Source organism: Taeniopygia guttata, chromosome 5 (genome assembly GCF_048771995.1).
Source record: "Taeniopygia guttata chromosome 5, bTaeGut7.mat, whole genome shotgun sequence".
Classification (NCBI taxonomy): domain Eukaryota; kingdom Metazoa; phylum Chordata; class Aves; order Passeriformes; family Estrildidae; genus Taeniopygia; species Taeniopygia guttata.
The window spans coordinates 28,125,745-28,145,033 of NC_133030.1; the positions used below are offsets into that span (position 1 = coordinate 28,125,745).

Consider the following 19,289-nt stretch of genomic DNA (forward strand, 5'->3'; position numbering starts at 1 on the left):
CAGAGACCTTTTGAAATTCAGCAACACGAGACTCTTGGAAGGACTCTTTGGGTCAGAAATATACTGATGCAGCATTCACAGTTCTGCTTCTGGCAGCAAGAGTCAGCAATCCCCACTTACACAAGACATCTCACCATAAGCTTTGATCCGAAAAATCAGAGCACTGCAGAGCACTTATAAACCAGAGAAACATCAGAGGAGAGAAAAAGTACATTAAGAAGCTGATTCTTAGTACTAACTAACAGGACTCATGTAGCAGAACTCCATTAGGCTCATAGATAGAAAAGTAGGAAGATGTGGAGAAAGCTACCTACTCGGTCATTTCTCTTCCCTCCCACTAGGGATAGCTCTACAGGCCTGGTAGAAGTTGCAGGGTACTTCTAGTACATCTCTTCTATCACCAGCCCCTTTGCAGTCAAACAGAAAAGTAGCTCTCAAGGAAGGTACTTGGAAGATAATCTACAGCAGACTGCTTTTATCCAACCAGGAGCACATCTTAATCTGGCTGCTCTAGGCTTTCTAGTAGCCTTGAAAATCTAAAAGAAGTCAACCTCCTAACAGGTAAAAAAGCATCAGTGAGGAAATAAACACATGAACAGGCAAAAATTAGGTATGCATCAGTGTTACAATAACACATAGGAACAGCAGAAACTGGACAATGAGAGAAAAACAAAACAGCATTATTATGAGACATAAAGGAAAGCACAGAGAATATTTAATCTGTTAAGAAGCAGAAAAACTATGAAATAAGAAAACAACATAAGAGAATGTATTAAAAAAATAAATTCTACATATACATTAGTAGTGGCCTGATCTAGATTGCAAAGATATAAAAAGAAGAAACTCAGCAGCATGCACTCAATTTAATCATAGCACAGAGGTAATTCAAACAGTGAGGAAAAAAGATACCTGAATCTCTCAAACTGGGATAACACACTCCATCATCTGTCTCAAAGCACAGCAATGACATTCTATTCACCATTAAGCCAACATGTCCAGTAAACCTTTGTTCAAGCTATTTACCATGTCTTCTCATTCTGATCCCTATAAACAGCTCAGCATGAAATCAAACCCGGGTTCTGAATGATCAGCTTACCTCATCATCAAGTGACACCAGCAGAGCATGGAGAGCACCAACAGATGCTGCCATGACATTTTCCACTGCATCATCCAGCGAGAAGCGCAGCAAGAAGAGAAAGCCAGCATCGAGCAGCAGACGCAGAACGCTGCCCTTCAACGAGGAAGCAAACTCTCCAGCCCTGGCCTGGAAAGTGCCAGACAGAGCCAGGGTTAAGGCTGTGTCATCTCAGCTGGATACATCTCCAGCCTCTCACATCTCAATATTTTACATCTTTGCCTCTTTCCACTTCTACTGTAAAGCTGCTAAACTGTGTGGAGGTTATTCTTCCTATATTTTATCCTCCATTCATTCTACAGAAGAACACAACTGTAGTTCCTTAGTGCAAGAAACCCTTCTTTCTAAAGTCTGCACTCATCTTTTGACTTCATCCTGTTCTGCCCCACCACTCTTCTCAAAACCACCATGTTTCTTCTTCTCTGTTCCAGTGCCATTAGGGGGAATGTTAGCACTTCCCCCAAAAGTTAGGTAGAAATATGCACAGAAATATTCATTTTGCCTTTTCCTCTTGGCACATTGCTCTATGAGTAGGCTTGGCTCTTTCTCACCTCCTACAGAAAATGCACATCATAAAGCTGGCTCAGACAACAGGAGTGAAAGGGTCAATGCCAAGAATAGGTTTGTCACAAAAATAACATTTAAAAATCAACATGCATCCAAATTAACAAGAGAACTGAAATTGCACCACTGCTGCTGAACAGCACCTGAAAACCTGTTGGGAGAACAATACTCTGGAACTATCCAGAGAAATTTGCATCTCAGGAGCCCTGATCCACCAGAAACTTGAGTTATGGGGAGAAATTCCTTGAAGTGACTTACCCTTTGAACAATACGACCTAAGACCTGTAGAGCTAGTGTCCTCTGCTGTGTAACTTGGCTGCGAGACAGATGAAAGAGCTCTTGCAGAGAATAACCAGCTCTCTAAATGGCAGGGGGAAACAAATCAAAGAAACCAAAAAATATCCTCAGCTACAGCTAAAAACAGGCCACTTAAAATAAGATTACCTGTAACATACTGCACAACAGATGATAAATTGCAAGCCAATGTTATTTGCTGCTTTGTGGCAATTGTAGAATAGATTTTAATCTTACATGTCACAGGAGAAAATTGAACTTCTTAAGCAAAGGAAGTATGTGCATCTTTTTCCAACACCACAGAACTTTAATAGCATTAAAGAGAAAAAGCATCAACAGTGTTCTGGAAGTAATGCAGTTCATGCATGCAGACACAACTTGTCTTCAGGGGTTTGTTTCTAAAGAAAAATTACTGCACTTTTTAAAGGGTTTTTTTGTCACTAAAAAGCTTGATACAAAAGGAATCTACCAAATCAAACACAGAAAACAGAAATGTGTGTGCCTTTTCTATATTACACCCACCTACCTCTGCCTCTTCTCCATGGTGGTGCAAGCCTAGATGTGTTGGCAAATCAGCATCTGCAGGAATCAATTCTCCCTTTAAACTGAACCGAGCTTGCATTCCCTATAGCAAAAGGGAGGAGGGAGAAAACAATTTTTTCTATTGCTGTCCACTCAATTCATCTCTTAAAATATACTTTTTACATCACCTGCTGGAAGACGACAATTCAAAAACTCCTCAGGTCTCAGATTCTTTTTAAAAATATACTCCTCTCTTTCCTTTTTTCTCAGTTTTACACCTGTTTCATCCCAGATTACAATGGCTAGACTCTCACTTCCTAGCTCTCCTGAGTGCTACAGACTGAACTCATCCTCTATCATCCCATCCTGTGAAAGAAAATCGGGAATCTCAACCAGATGAAATTCCACAGACTGAGCAGCCAGAGGACTAATTTTTGAAGCCTTCAAAACTGTTACTGCTGAGAAGCATGATCCAGACACAAACATGCAAAGTATCAGTTTCTGCTTTCAAACCTTTTTGGTTTTCTTCTGCCGAGGTGAGGGCAAATCTTTCATCCATTCCAGCTTCTCAAACTCTACATTGTCCATGTGAATCCACTCCTTCCTGGGCTTCACAGGCAGGTCATCATCTTTGTGTGGGAAGAAAGAAATGTCAGTCTTACCTTCCAAGGCAGTGATGAAGGTAATACTATTCCTTCTTTGCCAAGCTATTCAGCTTAAAGACTGTATCAAATATAAGATTATGTAAAATAAAAAGAAAACCATTTTCAAACTGACTGTTGTCTGATGCATAAACATCAAAGGTTTAAAGCTATTTTCATCTTTCATGAGAGCAAGAAGAGGAAGTAAACAGCACTGTAATGAAATTCAGACAATGCTAATTTAGGAGAAGTTAAACAGAAGTCAGGACATGAGTAAGGCAAAATTATCAGAACCAGTGCAGAAAAAATACTATCAGCCCTACTTTTGAGAAAACAAACTAATATCATCCAAGGAAGAGTGTGTTGGGGGGACATGAAATTGAAAAGTATTAAAGCAAGAGTCCCAGCAAATTATTGGAACCCAGTAAAATTTTAGCCTAGATACACTGAAGGCAGCCCAATATTTGTGCTTTGGTTGCATTTGTGATGCTGCTCTTCAGTATCCCTCCATAAAGGCTTGAAGAGATCAGCTTGGGAAGAAAATATCAAAATGGCTGAAAATTTGCACAGCTTTCCAGAGACAGCTCAGTGGGGAAACTGGACAGTTGAACAAGAACTTAAAATATGCAAATACTAAAGGAAGAAATTACTAATTTAACTTTATAAAGAGCTTTGACTACAAGAATTTGAGAAATAAGAACATTTATGCCTGACATCACAACAGTTCCCCAAGGAAAGAGACATATCAGCATGTGGAAGAATATCACAAGTGAAGAGACCAGAGAGATATAACCAGGAAAGGTAAGGCTTTGCTCCTAGGATACCACCCCAAACCAAAATAAGAAGAGATGAGGTAAGAAGTCTTTGCTATCTCAAAAGGAAGCACATGTAAGGACAGTAAAAGGAAGTTTAAGAGCATGGAAAGCATCAGCATCACTTCTGCTGGAGCAGCCCAGAACTCATCTGCATTGCAGCTATTAATCCTAGCACTCTGGTCTTCTATTGCAAGGAACAATGAGTCTCACAGAGATGCTCTTCTTTCATCAGATCTTTTCCTGCTGATAACTGGCCTGAAATCTAACCTTTTACTTTCTTCCAATTAGCAGATAAACTTTCAAGAAGGGCACTCATCCTCTCCAGAATGAAGCTGCACCCTTAATGATCAATGTGGTATTGAATCAGGCAAGAAACCAAGCACAGAGTTATCTTGCTCAGCCAGAAAGCTGTTCTGCAGAATTTCAGCCAAATGCTCAGCATGCATTTTAATTGAAGTGAAGGAAAAAGCATCTGAAATGTACAAAAGCGGAATGTTTGTGGGTGGTAGATGCAACATGAGAGGAAATAAAATCAGCAGAAAAACAAAATATATCGACATTTGTAATTTAACAAAATGTTTTCTCTATTAATCACTAAATTGACAGGGTTGAGCTAATCATTTTATGAATAAGATTATGCATGTTACTAGAAGCCCTCAGTACAATGATCTTGTCAACAAGAAAAGATGGATATATATTTCAAGGCATCAACAGACTGTTACTGAGAAATCCCTTTACAGAAGCACAAGCTGGCAGTGTGAACACATTTGCACTGAACTTTTTCAGACTTGGGTTACATTAAAGGCTACCACTCAAACCCTTTACTTTTTGCTTTGCTTCCTGTTTTCTCTCAGTGACAGAATTAATTTTTCCATTTTATAAGGTTACAAGTTGCTGGATAAAGGTTTCACTATCTTGTTTCTAATAAACAGTAACCTTTTATATCATTAGAGAGGCAGGTTTGACTTTTGAACAATCTTACTGATTTGTGTCATCACCAGAAATTCAGTGTGACCATTTCTGCTGGGCTATTCATGATGGATTTACTTCTGAATATAAACAGACGCTAAAATTCCAACAATAAGTGCTAATGTCAAATTAATTTTTACACTTCCTATTGGCCAAGATGGACTGCAGGCATAAACTAAGGTACTGGAAAGGCTTCCCTTGTTTTTTTAACTGTGTTTCAGCTCACCCTTTGTTGTTCCAAATATTCTGGAAAAATTAATTTTTTTTTTTTTTTTTGTGCTCTCCTCTATAGGAGGCAAAAGATGTCAACACACAATGTTTTAAACACTGAGCTATTCCCAAGAGCATTACTATTATTACCATCATAGGCTGAACAACATGCTTCTATTGCTCCCAGGAGATGAAAAGATGTCACTTGACCTTGTGTACTCAGTTATTCTGGGACTAAAAAGAACTATAAATAGTCCCTTTGATTAAGATGGATTTGTGGGAAAGTAAAACTCGGGGAGAAACTGCAAAAGGACTGTTCAGTCAAGTGCCCTACTCAAAAAGACACTGAGCTTTACTTCTCCTGCACACATACACACACATATACACTGACAGACTCTTCCCTCTCAGCAAGAAAATGGTAAATGCTTGTTATCTCTTGCAAACATCAAGCTGAAGTCCCAAAGTGATTCAGAGACTTCTTTAATCACTCTGCAGGTTACACTAGAACACAAAGGATGCATTAGAAGAGAGGATCAAGAGATGGAGAAAGGCAAAAATTGACATGAAATTATGGGACAAGTATGTTAGGAACAAAAGTGTGAGGAAAATGACAACGGGAGCTTAAAAATCACAACAAAGAAAATGAAATTGCTACAGAAAAAAAGCAGCAAGGAAAGCAACAATAAGAGCAGAAGCCTAAATGGAAAACTCTTCCTTTCTCTGCTATGAGAATATATGTGGTTGCTCTAGCTACTGGAGATAAAGCAGCTTTCTCCTCATACAGGCACGTATTGAGCATTAAAGGGTTCTGTTGTAAGAGGCAATAACCCTGTAGCACTCCACAAAAAGCAGGACATTCTACACCTTACTACTTCTCCCTCCATCCAAAGCACAAAGAAAAGGACCCTTTCCTGTGAAAATCACTGGGTGCCTTCTGAGATGCAAGACACAGAGTGGGGCCATCAGGAGCAGTGTCACACTAAGACAACATGCTCTATATGAGCAATTTCCCTGAAATGAGAGTGATGGGTCACCTCTCTGCTATCCTGTGAACAAATCATTAATCCTTACCTACCCAACATTCTCTCGTCCCCAGTACCAGTTAAAAGAAATTATTCAGGCACCAGCTGAATCTCACTACTACACTCTTCTGTTTCCTTGTTCACATGACTGAACAGAAGAGCAATGATGCCTAGTTTAACACACATTTTCCCTTCAGAGGTCTTAGAACAAATTTCAAAATGAACAGGTCACTTCCATTACATACTGTACCACCTCTGTAATCTGTGGAGCCCATCTAGAGATGTCTTTTTTTAAACCTAAACCACATATTTTTTTAATATAAGGATAAAATTCAGATTTGGATCACTAGGAAGTAGATTGATGTAAATACCATACAAATCTTATATTTTTCAGAAAATTAACAATATGCACTTTGTTTCTTACCCATGATTTCTACCTTCATACTTTCTTCCTTCCTTTCATGTTCTTCCAGACTTGACTCCTGCATGGAAAGAGATGATCTTACACCATGCTGAGCCACAGGCAGAGATTCCACAAATTCCTCCAGTCTGTTCAGTTCCATTTTTAATTCCTTTTTCGGGCCTTCATTGTTACCACGTTGTGATTTCAAGAAAGCAACTAAACTGGGATCTGCAAGTATTGACAAAGAGACAGACAGAGATGTGAAAGAAAGTCTCAAAATACTTCATAGGCCTATAGCTCCTGCTATTTATGTTTCAGTCTTTTCTACATGTCCTCTTTCTCTTACCAGCTGGCACTTGTCTTCAAACTGAGGCACTCCACTGCTTTATGACCTCTTAGACACATAAGGTGGGAGTGACTGACTGGTGAAGAGACACCAGAGAAAGAACTGACAAATGTCTTTCAGGGTAAAGCAACCACAAAAAAATTATTTTCCCAGCTTACAAATAAAGATAATTGTTTCTTTTCCTCTCACTGCCACTCAGATGTGACATATAAACATGACTATCAACTGTGGAGAGAATTCTGGTCTGTGGTCCCTGCCTGTGGACTACTCAGTGACATCAATCTGAACACTCGAAGAATACACACAACAGACCCCACAAAAGTAATTACCTGATCTTTATTGAATTGCAGTAGAACTGCAAGTCACAGCTCAGATATTATGCTGCAAGGTGATCTTTGTTTGTCCTGAACTAACTCCCCACTCCAATTATGGTCTGACAACACCCAGAAAAAAGACACAGCCATTCTCTTCATGCTTTGAAGAGAAACATTTGGGAGGTAGATGTGTTTTGAAGGCTAGATTATGTTCATATGGCTCTACGACCATCATTTTACTTTCAGATCTGCTACAGATATCCCACATCATTTTGGATGGAGTGCACTTTCTCTGAACAGTCTTTAGAAGATGGTGCTGGGATGCTTATGCCAGAGGTGAACAGTGAGAGTATTGTGCATTGTGCCTCAACAAGGTACAGAAATACTCCAGTAAGCAGTGTCAGAGATATATAAAGTAGAACATAACACCTATAGTGCTTATTTATTCTTTGGAGGACAAAGGACAAGCAGTTGAGAAATGCTCTGTACCTGAGATAAGTCATCTGAAAAATGACTCCTATGTCTCTGAAACACCTATCCCACACTTACGATTGCTGCACATTCTCCTCAGTGATGCAGTTTAGACCGTCCTTGGTGAAGGACAGGCATTCAGCCCAGTCTCATTAAACTATTCCTATTTTTTCTGAATGCAGGCAAGAACTCTCACTTTCTTACACTTCACTGTACACAGAAGACTGTATTCATAATTTCATCATTTCACACAGTGACAAAAAAGCCACTGATGTCAATCTGTGCACAGTATGTCAGAAACTAAGTCTACTTCTGTCCAGGGTCTCCATGAATAAAATCAGCACAGTACCAACAATCAGACACTGCCCAGCACAGAACTACATACTCATTCTCATACTTCACACCACAGAGTATCATCTGCTTCATAACTAAGAAGTTAATTCAGGGACTGGACAGCACTTAACATGCACAAATTATTCACACTCCCGAAAATTGAGAAAAAGTCTCCTTAATTCACAGCTCTGTACCTGTCCAGTTTTTAAATCCATCTGTAAGTCAGCAATTTAGTTCAGGAGTGTTTCATCACACAGATATTCTGGGAATTCCAGAATTACTCCCAGTTTCTTTAAGGCCTCAAAAGACTAAAGTATCTACTATTGTAATCTACAAAGCATATAAAAAATACATTGCTTCAGAAAATCTTGTTCAAAAATACTTACAATACATGCCATCCTTTTTAAACTCTTTAAGTATTCACTTCACTAATATCCCAAAGGGACAAGGAGCAAAAATCACAAATCACTCACAAGAAGCAAGTATGTAATCAGGGTATTTTTCACACACGTGCCATTGTTACAAGCAGTGAAACCAAAGGAAATACTCAGGTATCTGAATGAAGGATGTACCTAAACAATCTGGCTGCAATTATTTTGTGTAGTTCCTTTGCCACCTTTCCAGTTATACCCATGTTGCCTGCAATGAAGTCAAGATAATTAATATGATCTTGAAGTTGAACCCACAAGAGACTTCGCAGCTAAAATGCTGCTCACATCTAAATTTGATGCTAGAAGACCTGAAATCATGAGAATTTTTAAAATTCTTGTCTGCCACCTACATCTGTACATCTGCTCTTCCTGAGCACATAAATTCATCAAACTAATGCCAACAAGTGTTGCAGTGACGCAGATCACATAAGTTTTATCAAACACACCACATTCAGTGTTCTCCTCTACCTTGTCATCAGCTGCCAGTGATAGGCACTCTCAGAATACCACTGTGGACAGGGCTCCAAACCAGAGATCAGACCCCTGCTAGAATATGCCTGTATCCAACAGTCTGATAATTATAACACTTTTTCTAAAAGTCAAGGCTAATTTCAAGTTTTTCTGCTCTACAAGTATAGGTTTGAACTGAAATCTCCCACATGCCCATATGTTCTCCCTATATGGGTACTGACAGTTCTGGCCCAAGTTTGAGGTATTTTGGAGAGGAATACCAAGGGTTCTTTCTCACCTCAGCATTGCTATGACACTGCCTCTTATCAGCTTCAAAAAATTACATTTTAGGACCTTAAACATTTATGTGCAACCATGTATTCAGAGTGCAAGCCAATAAAGTGCAAGGATTGTCTTAACCCACAGCAGAGGGGTGACAAGAAAGACTTATGCCAAACCAACCCTCACTGAAAAATAAACACTCTCTAATTTCTTTACACTTAGTTCTTACTCATAAGCTAGTGACATGACATGGAAGCAAGATTATCCAAATATGGAATGAGCAGGAATTCCAAATTCCCATCGTTGACCCATAAATTCGCTAAGACTTCAGGACACCTACACATTCAATGAATTTCCTCAACTCTAGAGCTGACCCTGGGAAGGACATACCCAGCTGAGCCAGAAGCCTCGCCTGCTCCTGCAGGATCTCCTCCTCAGACATGGACTGCAGCTTCTCCAAGTTCTCTTTGTGAATAGCTTGAGCTTCCTGCTCACTCTTTTGGCTTCCAAGACCCTCTCCCGTTATGAGACAAGGATGCTGAGAGGTCCAAAAGTCATCATCTTTATCTGTAAGAAGCAGCAGAGAAAACAGTTAGTGATCTGTGTCTATAGCATCATGAATAAATCTCAACTCTGTCATTAACAGGCTTGCATAATTTCTCCTTTTGTTTTTTTTTTCTTTACCTTGGTAGTAAAGTTAGCATAGGAGTAAAGAAGTTTAGTTTAGCTTCAAACAAAACTAAAACATTTGTGCTTTTATCCCATGTCACAACAAACATGTTGACATAATTTCCAGCTTGTTTCTTTGGGAGCTTGAGGAAGATGCCGGGAGAAAGGCATTATGTATCTTTAATGCAAAGCAACAGCACAAAAAGGTAAACTGCAGCATAATTCACAACTGATGCAACAGAGCATTCTTCCAACCTAGTGAATACTAGATTCTTTCCCTGCCCAGGAATGCCTGAAACCACATTTGTATGTCAGCTGAACCATGACCTAGTAATAGCTGCTAAGCAACACAGAAACTTATTTGAGGTAAACCAGCTTCCAGAGTGATACAGGATCAATTCTCAACACAGGCATGTTTGCTTCTAACAATGTCCTGTACTCACCTTCAAGGGTTAAACATATTAGAAGTTACAGCAAGGGACATTCTTCCTCCTCTAAACAAAACTGAGTCACATTTATCACCCGATCTAAATCCATTTTAAATGTCCATTTCATTTAACTATAGCACCAGGTAACATGTTCCTCTGGTCAGTGTGAGACCCTCCAGCTCTCCTGTAACCCACTACACAAGGACCTGACTTTGCAACTTTACTGCTGATGTTTTATTCATATGCTCCATATATTGACTTGGACCATCCCTATGCCCCTAAACTAGCCAGCCCTGAAAGCATCAAACCCCTGTTCAAACAGCAGCAATGACTTTCAACATAACACCAGAATATTTGATGTCATTGCCACAGTTGTTTTGCATATTGAGCTGAAAGAGATAAGACAAGGTGACCTGGCAAAAGTTTCAGTCAGCTTCCCTGTTGGAAAGCCATCCCTACACTTCCCACCACCAGCAATTAAACTAAGGGTTGCAACAGACAAATACACTGCTACTACAAGAAATTAAGCTCCTCCTCCCTGTTGGAATTTGTGGTATTTATGATTCTGAGATTGTAAAAAGTTTCTTTTTTCTGCCCCGTTGCTAAAGAAGAAGTTATAATTTGTGCTGGTTTTTAAGATTGTTTATTTTTGCTTATTTATAACATGTTTTGCTGCCCTGCTGCAGGTTTGTCTTGCAGGGCAGCGTGTGGGGCTCTGCCCCTTAGTGGGAAGTTATAAACGTTATATATTAGAAATTATCTGTGCTATATTTATAATAATGTGCTAATATTTATCATTTATGTTGAACAGTGTGTCTTTAGAAAAAACTAATAGAAAAATTCTAACACTACAGTGAAACATGGAGGGCATGAAGAAGGAGAAAAAGGATAAAACACAGCTAATTTCCTTAATCTTGTCCCTTTTGAACCCCTAATCTAGAAACTTAAAATTTTACTTTTGCACTCGTGCTACACTTAATTATTACTCATATTAAACACTTAGAGCTTGTAATTCATCCTATAAGATTGAAAACTCTTTTCCATGGACAGAGATCACAGACAGTGTCTCTCGGGGCTCTGTACAGGGGGGTTCCTGACCCCCTGACAGGGTCCCAGGCCCTCCAGGGCAGCCAGAGGGAAGCCCTGGATTCCCACACCTCCCTCTCTTGCTTCTGGTGATCCTGACACAACAGTCTGGCTGAAGAGGCCAAGACATTTTGTAATCTCTCCATCATGTTATTACATTTTAGAAGGGTTCATGTTCAAGGGGATGACAGCTATAAGGCTGCTCTATTTCCCTTTCAGCTTTCTCAGACAGAATTATACATGTCCAATTATAATAGGACATACAGTAATCACAGTATAGTGACCTAGACTATGGATTTCTGCACATACAGCACAGCACACCTGCAGTTCTCTTACCAATTCTTTAACAGGGGGCAGGGCTGATACAAACCTTAGCCAAATGGTGATAATCTTCAAATGATATCTGCCCTCTATTTCAATGTAAAAAAGAGCATGTCAGGGAAAAACCCAGACTTGGAGTGGTCCTAAGCAAACTGGACTGCCTCAGACAACACAAATTTAAAAAAGCCTGGAGATGCTGGTCTCAGTTGAACTGACTTCATCTTTCCTTGTCACGCTGCTGTCAGACAAGTGCTGGAGGTGGCACTGACTCATCAGCACTGCTTCACAGCATTCCTTATGGAGCAAAGCCACAGTCTCATGGCAGCAGATCTGGTGATAGAAAACCGAGCTTTCAAACATTTCAGTAGGAGTGAGAACCCACATCACAGTGGTCTCAAATTCTTTCAACACAGAACCACCCTCTTCCTAAAATTGTGGCAATCAGTGAAGAAGCAAGAAAAACTTTACATATAACAAAGAGAAAGGAAAAGGAGGACAAGAATCTTGAAAAATAAATCTACTTCCCTGTGTGAAGCAAAAAGGAAACCAGTGAGAAAGCTAACCCAATTTTTAGAATGTATCTCAGAATTTTCTCCTTAGAATTTTTAGTTTGCATCTGAGACCATTTCAAATCCTTGCCACAATACAGACATTCCAACTGACCTTGAAATTCCTAAACTGAGAACAACAATGCTACAACAATGCTACAATGCTACCAACAATAAAAATATGGTGCGCTGACATTATGGTTACTAAGGCTATGCAAATACGGTCAGCTGGATAAGAAGAACCCTCTCCACTTACCATCCCTGCCGCTGGGGAGAGGCACCTCTCCCAGGGATCCAACAGGATCCAAGGCATCCGGAGCGGGTGATCTTACTTCCACGCACTCGGCAGCAGAGGGAGTCGTCGCTGCCTTTTCAGCAGCTCTTTTCGCTGCCATCTTCTGAGCAAAGATGCTTTTTCTTCCAGATCCCAGCTGCACCTGCAAACGTGGAAGCCACATATTCATTTTTCTCTCCAGAGTCTCCCTGCACACCTGCCACTAACAAATTTATAGATCTGATCCTCAGATCAGACTTTGGGACATGATACAGGGAGGCTGCTGGCAGTCACTTGCCCTTTTCTGTACATGTGTGACTCTTTTTTAACACATAGTTTACTGCTATGACAGAGAGACAAAGATATGGATGATTTGGCACCTAGAGAAGGAAGATGATTAATTATAAGTGAATTCAAGCAAGGAAAATACACCTAAAATGTCACCGAACACAATAGTTACAGCTTTCCTGCTGTTTGGAAGCTCTGCATAGCTGAATACCTTGGATTTCTGAGTATAAATGGAGTTGTACTTCACTGTGCTCACTACATGCTTGGAACAGGCTTCTTAAAAGGTGATCAGTGAGCAGCAGGGTGAAGAGATTTACACAGTAAGAAGTGAGCAAGTAGTGCTAAAATAATCCTGGCTAAATTACCGTGTTGCTTGCCTAGGTAATGGAAGGGCACAGCTCTCAACAGCCCTGCACAGGGGATGCACAGGAAATCCCAAGGAGACTAAGCAAAAAATGTCCCCAGTCCAGAGAAGAAGCTTAAAAGGCAGTTTGAACATTTGGTAGCTGCTTTGAGTGTTTCTGCAACAGGCAAACAAAACTTTAAAAAAAAAAAGTATTATTCTTGTCTTTCAAAAAAGCTGTCCTTCAAAATAAGCTACCTCCTCAAAGCAACCACAGCTGTCAATCACATATCAACTCCCAGCATCTGACTCCCACTCAGCTAGCAGTCCTTGCTACAACAGCAACAACTGATAACAGCAACCACGGCTTACAGTTTTACAGCCTCAGAAAATAATTATGTCAAAATCAAAAAAGCTGCAAAAGATAACTTGAACAACCATACTCAAATGTTATGCCAAGAGATATCAGGTGCAACTTCAATAAGAACTTGGTGGACAAATTAAAAGAGATTGCTCCTCAGAGAAAAACAAGCAGAACAGGATCAATTCTATTACAGCACTGCAGATTTGATCCTCTTTAGTGAAGTTAGCCAAAGAAGGGTAAACCAAGAAGATTCCAATGTTACTTAACTGCAGGGTATGGAGTAGCTACTTGATGGCAGCTTGGTAGAAGAACCTCTCCTTCATTCAGGTGGCAATGCCACAGATATGTCGAGCAAGCTCATAATCTCCAGCATACTAAGGTGGTTATTTTGAGCCCTACCAAGCCCCACTAAGCATTAGGATTTAATGGGAGAAAGTTTAATTGTTAATGAAGGTAGCATAAAACATCTGCTTCTAACCTTACCTCACTTTTTATCTCAGAGCGGTGAAATGCCCTTGGGAATGGGTCTCCTGTGGGGACTGGCATGGTCACTGCTACTGCACTGGTGTCTCGTTCCTGAAGAAAAAAATTCAAACCGTGTAAAACCATTGCAACAGCCAGACATGTTTGTATCATTTAACTGAGAGCAGGTTCAAAATCTCTCAGCTCTGCAGCTCACATTGCCATCAGGCTCAGAATACCTTGTGCTTATTTAGAGACAAAGTGAGGCTATTTTCCAAAAGACTGGGATGCCAAACTCCACACATCACTCAAAGAATCAGATAAAGGAAAACCTAGGCCAGTGCAAAGCAAGAACATCCCCAGTAGAGTCCAGAAATTCACCCAAATCCACACTACAGCACATGCTTGCATGCAATCAGTGTTACCTGTAGGCAGTCAGGGCTGGAAGCAGATCTGAAACTGTATTTAACTGAGAGCAAAAATACACCCAAAGAGCTTTTTTCTTTCAAGGTGCTCCAGGACCTGGTCTACAGTGCTGCTTCATTACATTGTAGAAATAAAAAACAGCCACAGAGCCCTTCTTCCTGCTTAGTTCAGAGTATTCAAACAAACAAACACTAGATCATCACACAAAAGACAGACATACAATAATTTTGCTGAAGACTGCTGTAATGTGTCGATCATGACTCTCCAGTCTTTCCTCTGGATCTTCATCCTCAAAGTGGACACTAGCACTTTTGATCTTGGACTTTTTTGGAGGAGCTGGAGTTAGAGGTGGGAGAGAATCAGGAAGACCTGAGGAGAAGAAGCAATAATAAAAAAAAGCAGTCAAGTTATTGCTGTATAACCACTGTGCAACAGGTACCACACCAACACCTCCTAATAGCACCTTTTATTCCTCTGATGAGAAATAGAAGATGATTAAGAGTCCCCTGTCTCTAACTTGAAGTGTGTAGTGGAGAGAAACATGCTTGAAGATTCTATTTATGTATTGGCACAAAGTCTTTCCAAAGAGCTCCATAAGCAAGAAAGGGTACTGAGATCTTACTGCAAGAATTAAGGGAAGAAGTAAGGCTGTATAGAATCAAATATTGTCCTTGCAGGCTGTGTTGAGGCATAAAAGAGCACATTTCCGCTGCAAGCTGTTAAAAGTGAAGGATTTGTATGATCATGAACAAATTCCTTTCCACCTGCTATAAACAGATGACATTTCCTCTGCCTGGAACAAAGTACTGCAAGATTTATATTGCTGCTTTTAAAAAAGCACCTTGTGCTTCTGAGATGAAGCACATGACAAAAGTGTTACAGCTACTATTGAAAGAGAAAACAAAAACAAGCCAGATCTGCTGGCTGAAAACTGGAGCTGCTAGGAGAGGTAAATCTCAAAGACACGGAGTCTGGGTAGTTGGCAAAATAAGCAGTGAGAGTCCAAACAGTACAAATTACAGAAAACACCTCTTGCTGGCAAGGTATCACAGACAGCTGATAAATGGGGACTAAAGCAGCAAAGGTGGTTGTACTGGATGCTAGTAACATTGGACAAGCCAATTTCCAAGGCAAAGGAATAATACTGCAAGAAGGGCACAAATGAAAGGGAAAAGCAACACTGGGTTGAGAGACCGAGAATCTTAGTAATTCAAAGAAACAAACAAATTTACCATCCAACATGACTACATCTTTGCTGTCCTGTAGTGGGGGTCTCTCAGCATCAGTGTTCTGTTCCTTCCCTTTCCTCTTGTCTGCTTTCTTCACAATCTTCACTGCAGGTGAAGCTCTGGCTGCCAGGAACTGGTTCTGAAAGTGCAGCAGGTCTGCCTCGGACTCCCCAGGCTTTGGTCTCGACAGCATCCTGCCTCCTTGCTCTTGCAGCCCGGCCACACGTGCTTTTCACACAGGACTCGAACTCATGGAAAATGAGGAACAGAGCCAGATTTCCTGGAGATAGGATGGGGACAGCAAGGGAAAACTACTCATTTTTCTTACTTTTCTACACAGACTACAAAACCCCTACTTCAGGATCTTCCAAACACAAATACTTAAATGGGACTCCCACACGAATGAAACCCTGTTCTTCACTGTTGAACAAAAGACTACTTGACAAGTCTGCACAAGGTATGACAGCCAGCTAGGAGCAGAATGGCATCCAGCCACCAAAAAGACAGACAAAAAGTGCATCACTGCCAGAATGCCAACAACATGGCCTGAGATTTGCAAAGTCAGAGTAACAATTTGCCCAAGACAAAAGATTTGAGTTGCTCAGTTATCAGTGCCAACCAAGAATCTCAGAGGCACAGTATCAGACAAACTGCCTGCTCCAGCATATCATCTTCTCCAGATCCCAGCATTAACATCCCTGGCAGGATGCAAGAGACTGTCCACACAAAACTGGACAATGCACTCCCTGATTCTGTTTGCTCTCCTTCTCACTCATATTTCCCAAGTGAAAAATGTCTTTCTTCCTCATATAGACCTCCTCTTCTCATTCTCTTTCACTGGCCCCTTATTGGCAGAAGCTGTGCTATTTCCAACCATCTCCATTCACTGCCCAGGCCAATTTGGGGTTGAAAACAAAGGGTAAGATTTATACAGACTTTTTTACACTGCACACGTGACAACTCACCAGGAAGACAACTACTCCACCTCTCATCTACCAGGCATGAAAATACTGGTGACTCTTGCTCCCCACTTCTGATTCCTAGAGGCTGCAACAAGCAATCCGTTTCTCACAGGCAGCAAGTAAACTGTTTGCAAATATATTTCATTGTACTCCTAGCAAAAGCACACACCTACTTGCTGTTTATTTATGGAGCTTGCTGCCACAACAGGGCTCCCACAGCCAGACTTCACTTGCTTGGACCCTCTTTGATATCCATCAGAAGCAGAACACGCATCCCAAGCCATGCGTTCCCTGCCCTGTCATCACAGGCTTCAAAGCCCAAAAGAGGAGGATGCCTGCTTTAACAGGCATAAAACACACACTTGGAAGCAAACCGTGCTGCTAAGCTTTCTGCAAGAAGCCTCCTCCACACAGAGCTCTACATAAACTTGTCCAAGTCTCTCCCTACCAAAACTTAATCAAGAAATACAGTGCGTCTTCAAACTGCCTTTGTTTCGCTGGAAAACTGTCAGCACAAGAAGAAGATGTTAATGAGGCTGGATGTTCTTCCAGGAATCCTTCCCTCAAAGGCTTTGCTTCAATACACATGGGACCTGCAGACAGAATGAATGCAGGGAAAACTCTGCTTTCTTCTCGGGGCACCTTTTCCCGTGTCCCATGGAAGCCATTGCAACACATCAGCAACACTCCCTGGCTGTCAGGAGTCCTCATTCCTACCCACCAGAGCTCAGAGAAAGCACGCAGGACAACTAACAAACTTCTGAGGATCAACACTAACCTCAGCATCCTGCAGCCTGGTTACCTCCAGCCTTGCAACTGGCTGCTTACACCATCTGTTTGCCCAGAGAGGCCACCAGCCAGCCAGTGTAAGCAACACACTGAGATACTGTCCTGGAACACAGGTAAGGGATCAAAACTGCCCAAGGACTATGAGCACCTCTGCGCTCCACTACACAGTGATTGCTGTGTGGACACACTACCATCTTACTTGATAAAATCCAACACTGGTAGGCTTTTTAATTTCTTCTGGTTCATCAGCATTTAGAGTGCATTTTTCTTGCTCGGCAGCAGAGCCCAACATGCAAAGGCAGACAGTAACGTCTATGATGATGTTACTGTGTCAAAAGACACAGTCAAGACAAAACTTGTATATGTTGAAGTGAAAAAAAATCATCTCTGACTGCTACCATAATTTGTGAACCCTGGGGAAGGCCTTTTTACCCATTCTCAAATCTACAGGTTTGCATTATTTTCAAAAATTTATCAGATTTGGGCGAAAGAGGCACACAAGGTCCTGCTGTCACAATTAGTGCCTCAAATTAACCTCTTTCTTCAGACCTTGTTGGTTGTGGCAACAATTTAAAAGGAGATTAGAAGAGAGTCAAATCTCAAGTCTCTCCTGGACAGCCCAGTAGCCAGTGGAAAAGTACAATTTCCCCACTTGAGATCAGCAGGCAATGAAAGCCTCACTCTGGATTACTGGCTCCTTTGCAAAATGCTGATATGCATTCTCTGCTCTGTCACAAAAATGCTTTCTGCACACAAGGCTAAAATGGCCAACAGTGTTCTTGACACTTTTTCTTGCTACAGAGAAGGCAGACACTGGAAAGACACTCCTCACAGATGAAAAACCCCAGCCACAAGAGTCAACAGCTGCAAGAAATTCTCTTCAGAGAGGCTCCACATCTCATGTCGGTCACAAAAGACTCAGTAACTGTGACTGCCTGTCGGGCACACACCGTGTGCATGCTCACAGCACCTTGCCAACAGAAACACTTCTGTCCCAGTTTGTCTCGAGAGTGTCTGCAATGAACAGAAACCAGAACAGCGCAAAATAAAATGAGAAACAACAAACTGCTATTAACACACTTTAGAGCTGATGGTCCCAGCGTTCCCACCACGTTGACAGCCCTCATGGACTTTCAAAAACTACCCTGAATCGAGTCTCAGCCGACGGAGACTCGGCCTGGCAAGGCCTCTCTGATGGGGGGAGGGAGGGAAGGCGAGCGGGAGTGAGGCACACAGCGGCACAGATCCCGCAGCATCTCCCTGCACGGCGGCCACAGCCACTGCACCGGGGGCCGCGTGGCGCCCGTAGCCGCGCTCCTCCTTACACCAGGGTACAGGCGAAGCGCTGGTCCCAGCTGGCTACACCGAGTGAGGCCAGGCCGGCCGTGCCCTGCCCCGCCCCGGGGCTCCCGCGGGCAGGAGAGGCCGCGCTGCCGCCACAGCCCGCTCGCCACTCACCTGCGCGGCACCGCCGCTCCGCCGCCACTTCCGCCCTCCTCCGCCGCCACTTCCGCCCGGCCGCAGGCACTTCCGCCCGGTTCGGCCCCGCCGCTCCCGGCGGGCCCCGGAGCCGCGGCCCAGCGAGTTCGGCCCGCGGCACTGCCCGCGTTATCCCGGCTCCGAACACCGCCGCTGCATCCACTGCGATGGCTGCACACGCACAAACGCGTTCATGGCCACGCTAGAACTGCGCCTTGTCCTTAAGGAGGCGTGGCCGGGCCCGACACCGGAGTGTTTTGAGAGAGCAGATGCATAAAGCTCTGTGAACATGGCTGTAATTTATTATTCATGACCGGTTGCTTGTAATACGTGCCAGGCTTTATTAGAAACTATGAGAGAACTGTCGGAACTTGAGAAGATTCGATTATAATGTTGGTTATTGATTTTAGTGCTTGGTC

At 42.0% G+C, this 19,289-nt stretch overlaps 1 protein-coding gene across 5 annotated transcripts in view; it reads right to left on the reverse strand.

The window, feature by feature from the left end:
- RPAP1 (RNA polymerase II associated protein 1) overlaps positions 1-19,044 on the reverse strand; it is a 39,940-nt gene extending 20,896 nt beyond the window's left edge. Inside the window, exons 1-12 of one of the 5 annotated variants that reach the window (XM_072929997.1) lie at positions 18,850-19,044; positions 18,362-18,405; positions 15,644-15,920; positions 14,632-14,780; positions 14,007-14,099; positions 12,511-12,691; positions 9,593-9,769; positions 6,597-6,803; positions 3,029-3,144; positions 2,520-2,618; positions 1,958-2,059; positions 1,097-1,264 (exon numbers count right to left, since the gene is read on the reverse strand). In XM_072929997.1, coding sequence (XP_072786098.1) covers positions 1,097-1,264; positions 1,958-2,059; positions 2,520-2,618; positions 3,029-3,144; positions 6,597-6,803; positions 9,593-9,769; positions 12,511-12,691; positions 14,007-14,099; positions 14,632-14,780; positions 15,644-15,833 — 1,482 coding nt within the window. In that variant the 5' untranslated portion in view covers positions 15,834-15,920; positions 18,362-18,405; positions 18,850-19,044. Of the gene's footprint in view, positions 1-1,096; positions 1,265-1,957; positions 2,060-2,519; positions 2,619-3,028; positions 3,145-6,596; positions 6,804-9,592; positions 9,770-12,510; positions 12,692-14,006; positions 14,100-14,631; positions 14,781-15,643; positions 15,921-17,380; positions 17,566-17,590; positions 18,329-18,361; positions 18,406-18,471; positions 18,700-18,849 lie in introns of those variants that run through there. The other 4 variants (XM_030274329.4, XM_072929999.1, XM_072929998.1 and 1 more) reach the window with 4 other exon arrangements.
- Between the last annotated feature and the right edge of the window lie 245 nt (positions 19,045-19,289).